At 39.7% G+C, this 7466-nt stretch overlaps 1 protein-coding gene across 6 annotated transcripts in view; it reads right to left on the bottom strand.

Moving 5' to 3' along the window:
* Positions 1-1056: 1056 nt before the first annotated feature.
* Positions 1057-7466, bottom strand: part of cacna1ea (calcium channel, voltage-dependent, R type, alpha 1E subunit a) — a 108052-nt gene continuing 101642 nt past the window's right edge. For 5 of the 6 annotated variants that reach the window (XM_032571223.1, XM_032571224.1, XM_032571225.1 and 2 more), the window contains 4 exons: positions 6548-6676; positions 6162-6309; positions 5556-5737; positions 1057-4638 (listed from right to left, as the gene is read on the bottom strand). In XM_032571223.1, the coding sequence (XP_032427114.1) occupies positions 4081-4638; positions 5556-5737; positions 6162-6309; positions 6548-6676 (1017 nt within the window). In that variant the 3' untranslated portion in view covers positions 1057-4080. The remainder of the gene's footprint in view (positions 4639-5555; positions 5738-6161; positions 6310-6547; positions 6677-7466) is intronic. The other variant, XM_032571219.1, reaches the window with a different exon arrangement.

The following is a 7466-nucleotide window of genomic DNA, read 5'->3' as shown; positions in this document are numbered from 1 at the left end:
GAACGCACATATTAATATTCTTCTGAGAAACTAAAGACCTTTCCCACATAGAGTCAACTCACAAGTGAATGTAAACTGTGTCACAAAGCTGACAGACTCAGATGGCAGTAGAGCTTTGTGTAAATAACCCAGGTCAGTTTTAAACTTTCTACAGGAAAAAAAAGAAGAAATTACTTTTTACTCCAGTTTGCAAACACTGCCATATGAAGATAATATTCCAGAGAGAAGATGTGGGTGAGAGCCTACTTTTCTTACATCATCTAATAACATTTTGGAGCCAGCCCCACAAATAAACTGAACCAACTTTATGGGGATGAATTTTCATCAGTTGTGATGGAACAAAGCAAAATGCTCAGCAATTCAAGTTTTCTAAAAAATATTAAAAAGATGCTTAGTTTAAGTTAGCTAAAATTGGGTTGTGAGGAGTATTTTGGAGTTGACAATATCTTATTTTATTCTATCTTCAGAAATCTTCATTTCTAAGTTCCAAGGCCCAATTTCTTTTCATCTTTTCTTGTTTGCCTTCAGCAAACCAAGATGAACTAGCTTCCCACCAGCGCTAAAACACAGCTTGTGTTTGTGGATAAGCACTGCTTAGGTCACAAAAAATTCAGTATATGTCAATCTATTTTTGGATGTATTTAACTATTTTAGTACATTAAGGTTTTACAGCCTGAAAACCCTTTGCCTATATATGACCAAAGGCTAGAATCCACAAATAAAATTATCATTTGTTTACTTTGTAAAGTACAAGTTTGTAAAATTGTTTCGCAGGTTCATTGCTTTATATCTGTATATGTACTACAAAAACATTTACAAACATGCAAAAATTGTTGGTGCTACCCCTGCGACCCAACCCCGGATAAGTGGAAGATAATGGATGGATGGATGGATTTCTAAATAAGTTAGCTCATTTATGACACAAATTAGCAAATTTTACTTTACTGTTTTTTTGTTTCAGCTTTATTTTGTAAGGGTCAATGCAAGACCTTAGTAAATCTGTATCCTAAAAGGCATCACCATGATCTTAATTACAAAAACACGTCAGCAGACCAGTGTGTTAACAAATCATACTAATTTAATTTAACTCGGCACAGAAAAGACAGGGCATCTTTTTAATGTGTCTGTAAACAGTCGTAAACAGGCATGATAATTACAGTAGAAATCAAAAGGTGCTATAAATGAAAGATGGATTTTGTACATCTTATACTACATATTTACCAGAGGGTTTGTCTATCTAAATAATCCAGCCTTGATAGGGAGCTTTCCCAGGCACAGATTAGGCTGTCTGTACAGACCGACATCCAAGTTAAGTCCTAAGTTGAGCTGTACATGTGTAGGACATTTCTATGCGATGTATATACTACAGGGAGATTTTACAGTGAACCTCACCGGTTTACTGTAAAACACACTTCAGTGACTTTTCTGCTAAAACTTGTTTTGTTTTTATCAGAGAGCTCCTGGTCTCAATAGGTACTGGGTTCACATTTCAAACTCATTATATTTTAACAACACAACAGCACATGATATAAATATTCATCTTAATCAGAGGGAACAACAAACCTTTTGAAGTTTTGCAATGTTCAAAGTATGTGGAAAGTGATTGCTGAGAATGAGAAACAAATACACTATATTGCTGAAAGTATTGGGTCACCCAGCCCAGTCAGTGAGTTCTGACGTTTCAGCTCATAGGAGTATTAAAGGCATCAAGGCATTGAGACTCCTTCTACAAACAACTGAGAAATTAATGAATTCAACATGGCACAGAACACAATCTGTGAGATAATCCAGTCATGAAATTTTCACAAGAGTGACTGCAAGCAACTGCAACTCGGGCACAAAATTTGTGTGCATTGTGTTTTTTCAGGAGTTTGGGTCAGCCTCCTAATTCCATTTAAATTAATCTTTAATACTTCACCCTAACAAGACATGTTGGACAACTTCATAGGAATGGTTTGGAAATGGCAAGATGATTATTGGGATTCACAAAGCAAGGTATGGAAATTCGTAAACTGTGACATAATGGTAGCAGATGAGAAAGTAAGAAGTAGGCAGGTGAAAATAAATGGCTTCTTTCTTTTTTCTTAGGAAAATTATAAACAAGAAACAAACCAGCCTGATATCAATTACAGAGGACCTGACTCAGAATGAGAAAAAACAAGTAATATTTATGGTGGGGTGTTTGATTACTGGAAAGCAAGACAGAGGAGTTAATGAGCAGATGAGCTATGGACAGCAGAAGCCGAGGCACTGAGGAAGGTACTGGATAAATAAACTGTGAACGCCAACAGAAGGCAAATCAAGGAATACACAGAAATTCAAAATACTACTGACATGCACAGAGAATCAGGGAAACCAACAATATAAAAACAAGCGAAATATGCAGAACAGAAAGCATGAAGAATCCTAAAGCTAAAGAATCACAATAAACCCATAAAACCAGAGCAAACTAAAAACAATTGTGACATCGGTGAACGAGTGTGGTGTGGAACAATTGGTCAGCACAGATGGCAACAACAAAAAAAAACACCTGCTGGATGAATTAGAGCAAAGAGCATGAGCCAGGCCTTCTAGTCCAACACTAGTGTCTGATCTCACTAATGCTCTTTTGAAAGAATGATTTAAAAATCCTGTAAACACACTCCTAAACTTTGAGGAAAGCTTTCCCAGAAAAGTTCAAACTGGTCCAGCTACAGAGAAAGGGCCAATATCATAACAATCGCTGTGAAACAAAAGTGAGATGCCTCTCAAGTTCCTATTTTAAGGTGACAAGTGACTAAATACTTTAGGCAATATAGTGTACTGCTTTACATATTTGTTTTCCAATATTTTTTCTGTAAAAACCTCTTGAAGACCAAAAATAATCAGGCAGCTTCAAGACATGATCATGCATGTGGAAAATACTAAAGCTCTCAAGCACAGAAAATACAATAACGATGTTTCTACAGACGAAACATGATGGGAACAATAAGTGGGTTAGAAATAAAAAACACCACGGCTGTGAATTCTGCTAAAGCATCCATGTATGGCAGTATGACAATTATTTGTCATAAATTTCATCATCAAAGGAAAGGAGGCAACACATCTCCAGCTGTGTGTACAAAACAAATGGCTTAAATTAGCTCTCTGTCACGCCATCAGGAGTGGCGGTCCAGCACAGAGGCGTGGAGGTTGGACAAACATTTGGCTTGCTTCACATGGCAGCATCACTGGACGTTGTAGACGGCGAGCAAAGCAGATGAAAGGAAATTTTCTGCTGTCTCAATGACTCTGTCTTGTTCAAACTTAATTAAACATTTCAGTTCTTAGCTTTTCCCTGACTTTATGTCAGGTCCTTATAATACTCACTGGATGCGCCCAGATCCTGAGACAAAACATCTCTCATCAGTTTTACAAGGTTATACATTGTTTTCACATTTTAACAGAAAGATCAAGCTGTGTAATGCCCACAAATCATGTAGAAACTGTTACTGTAAACAGGAAAAAACAGGACTGGCTGCTCGACCACTGAATTTTCTCCTCCCACAACTATGCACTAAGACTTAACAGCAACTCACCAAATAAACCTGAACATAAAACTAAAATACATTCATCTTATTACGTGTGTATATGCTACCTCTATTTTTCACTTCCACAAAATGCACTTAATCAGATTTTTTTGGAGACATTTGGACATGGTGGACAGACTTCTCACCGTATTTTTGTTCTTTAAACACTTGTTTGGGAAAGAGCTGCAACACATTGATTTGGGCGCAGTGGGCTACTTATGTTTGGGTCTCCCCCTGCTTTTCACCTTTTTTTGGCACATTCTTTATTAAGAGCACACACATGTAAACAGACATTCAGGTCCACACGTCTAGATTCCCTTCGGCTACTACAGATACGCACGGACATGTGAAGACGGACACAGGCGTCCAGATGAACAGCGGTGTTGCTCAGTCCTGGCTGTAATGCTACGGTGCTGAGAACATGAGGTTCTCTGAGCCACAGCGGAGATAAATTCGCTCCCTCCGGTGCTGTGACGCAGTCCTGGTGTGCCCCAAAGCACTGTGCATCCTTTGCATCTTTGTCTCTTGAGTTTTAGCAGCGGTCGTCCTCATCTGTATCACTTAGCAGCTCGCTGTTGTCAGTCGGGCTCCCCTGGACCAAGTGCTTCCGGACATGACCATTGGGAACCTGCCAGGAGTGTCTGAGCTGAGGGGCAGAGCTTATGGCATTGGCCCGTCCCAGACTGGTGGCTATGGCAGACTCAAAGGTCAGTGTTTCCTGCCTGTCACCTGAATCATCACCGCTGAAGTCCTCATGGAACGGGAGATAGGGCTCTGATATGTAGCGGTGAGGCGATGGGTGGCTTGGTCCTGAAATCTGACCTCCAGATGAACAGTGACCCGCCGACAGAGGTCTGCTCTCCTTCTCAGCCCGCCATGAGGTCTCTGTGGAGCCACCGGCGGTGTCCTGAGGCTGGTATTGCCCTTCAGAGGAGAGGGGAGCAGCAGTGGGAGAGGTTGATGGTTTGCAGACAAGAGGAGAGTATGAGATATAAGGCCGTGGACGAGAAGGCGTCTGAGGCAGCTGGCGGCGGTTACGAGGGGTACTGGACTCTGAGGCTGAGTTTGCTGGGCTTCCTGTTGCCATTACCTGTAAAAGACATACAAGAGAAGTGGCAGAGAGAGTGCATTCAGGCCTTGTTAGTCTGCTATAATCAAACTGTAGATAAATTGCCTATAAAGTCTGATTCGTTTGATGAAGCGTGAATGTGAAATTAAACTCTGATGAGGATCAGAGAAACCAACTTTGGTCCTCCTAAAAACCTAGTACTTTATTCGGTTTAGTTGAAGTGAACTCTGCGTTTGTGAATGTCAAGCGGACCGGAGACTGCTCCTAAAACAAGAAGGGAACTATAGTGCAGGGCATTATGGATACATACAACTGAAATTCACCTGTGTCTAGCGGTACTAGGGAAAATGGGTCGTGGTTTCTTGCCAAAAACAAAAAAGAAATCGTACAATTCCTAAAATCTCACACCACTTCATTTCTGTTTACACTTTGTGAAGAGGAAAAAGAAAGTGCTTCAGAGGTTTTTCTGTTGCTTCCTTTAGTGGTTCTTGGTGTAGAGCCACCACAGGTCGGGGGGGGGGGGGGGGGGGTTCAAAGGTTTGGTTTGTTTTCTGTTCAGTGAGAAAAATAAAACATATCAGCAGGAAATGTAACAAATGTTGCAATTTTGGTCCTCAATCCAAAAAAATTTTTTTTTAAATACGATATTCAGAATTGTTAACAGATAAAAAGATTTCTAAAAGTCCTGAACAACTGTCACAAATAAAACTGCTGCACCTCACAATACCACAACTGCTAAATAAGACTTATTATACAAAAACCTGACCACTTAGGTGCATTGCATTATAAAAGGACCGTATTATCCTCCAAATTCATGCAAAAATTAACAATAAATTACCTCTCTGGAAAATATTAAGAAACAAAATTCCAAAAAAACTAAGACATGCAAAGATCTCCTTTTTTGGGGGGTATCCTCATTGTGTGTTCTGGACTCCCACCTGTTTCTGGACGTTGTGCACTCGTCCTTCACTCGGTGAGCGGGAGTGCTTCCTCTCGCAGGAAGGCTCCCTGCTTCGCTCCTCTGAGTTACAGCGGGACACATCAGGAGACAGCAGGTGGCGCCGTTCTTTTGATCTCCCTCTCTCGTGACTACTTGTTTCTCTGGGGCTGATTTTGGGACCTAGAAGTGATAGTTCACATTTCACTCAAAATAAAAATTTGTACCTTTGAACAGTCATTAATTCACTATGACTTTCAGTCTCCAGTAATCAATAACATGTTCTTACTTTCAGGTAAATTTCCAAATGCATAAAAGCACTGATGTCTACTTATCTATGCATTTTTAACAATACAAATAAGATTTTTTATATAATAGAAATAATAAACTGAACTTAAAACAATTAATGAGCTGGAAGCTAAATTGAATACTTAACATGCATAAACTTTCAATTTTGTGTTAACAGTTTATGAAACATAAAAACTATGGTACTAGTGAAAAAAATGACTTGATGTTTTTTTTTTTTCTCTCTTTTTGTCTGATTCTTCTGAACAAAACATCAGAAACATAACATAACGCTTTATCTTTGGGAAAAGGTTGAAGTGACCTCTGTAACTCCTTTGACGAGCTCTGAATGTGCCGTCAGGGCTGATTTTCTCCAGAGAGTGTTGCTCCTGCCACAGGCCGTTCACACACTGATCTCCGATGGTGGAGAAGGAGCGTTTCATCAGCCTCCCGTCTTCCGACACTGCAGCCTTTATGCATGTGAAACGACAAGCAACTGACAACAACGCCAAACCATAATATTTTCTTTCTTGTTTTGGAAGCTGTTTCGATTTTACGGTCAATCATTTCTCGTCAGTGCGGTGGGGCAGTAAATATCCCCAGCTGCACTAAAGGCAGCTGGGGATTTTATTTGGCCACTGATTTTCACAGCACATATTTGGTCTGCACTGGATTTAGGACAGAATACAGGTGATTACTTTTCATTACCTGTGGATCAACAGCCAGCCTGGGCATGGAGGATGCTCTGATAGATGCAGTGCGCTGCGGTGATTTAATAACTGTTTGGTCCTGCCTGGCCTGCTGCATCAGATGGTTGTACTCCACTACCTCTGGCACCTACACAAACAACATAAAATAGAGTATTTCTTCAGAGGAGTTGCAGAGGCTGCACACCTGCAACAAAAAAATCCCAGCCTCTTCGAGTCTAACCTAATATATGTTGCCTTACAGCAGTATCCATAAATCTTTATATTGTATTTTGTCACATTGCAATCATGTATTATAGTAGCATATTATAGGATAGACCAACACAAAGCAGTCCATTACTGTGAAGTGGATAGAAGAGGATACATTTTACAAATAAATATCAGAAAATGTAACATTTGTATTTTGCCCTCTTTGATTTTTATTTAAATAAAATCACATTCAGCTAACTCTTTTCTGATGACGTTGAATTACTAAAGAGAGTCACCCTGTGTGGGATTTACTGCCAGTATAAATCCAGCTGTTATTAGAAAACATCAACGGACAAATGGCTTCATTAAGATGGAGAGAAACAGCAGACAGTCCAGGGACACGCTAGCAAAGATCATCCTTTTATGTACAAAATTTTAAATCTCCACCTGCATATTTTTGATTATTTTAATTGTACGCAGCTTTTTAAATGTCCTGTGAGTAACAATATTTGCCCATTTATCCACAACAACTGGAACTTTCAATATCTAGGAAGTTATTTTCGCAATTTACCGTCTATGAAAAGAGTGCAGCTCAGATTAATTTCACTCCCTTCTACGCCAGGGGTGAAATTACTATAATAACGCAATATTGGTTGGAATTTTTCAGATGGCGCAAAGTGTGGCAAAATTAGGGTACAGCAAATTTAGCTGGATCGCCGGCGCTCCGTTTA

Source organism: Xiphophorus hellerii, chromosome 9 (assembly GCF_003331165.1).
Source record: "Xiphophorus hellerii strain 12219 chromosome 9, Xiphophorus_hellerii-4.1, whole genome shotgun sequence".
Lineage (NCBI taxonomy): Eukaryota > Metazoa > Chordata > Actinopteri > Cyprinodontiformes > Poeciliidae > Xiphophorus > Xiphophorus hellerii.
This window is presented reverse-complemented; position numbering and strand designations above follow the sequence as displayed.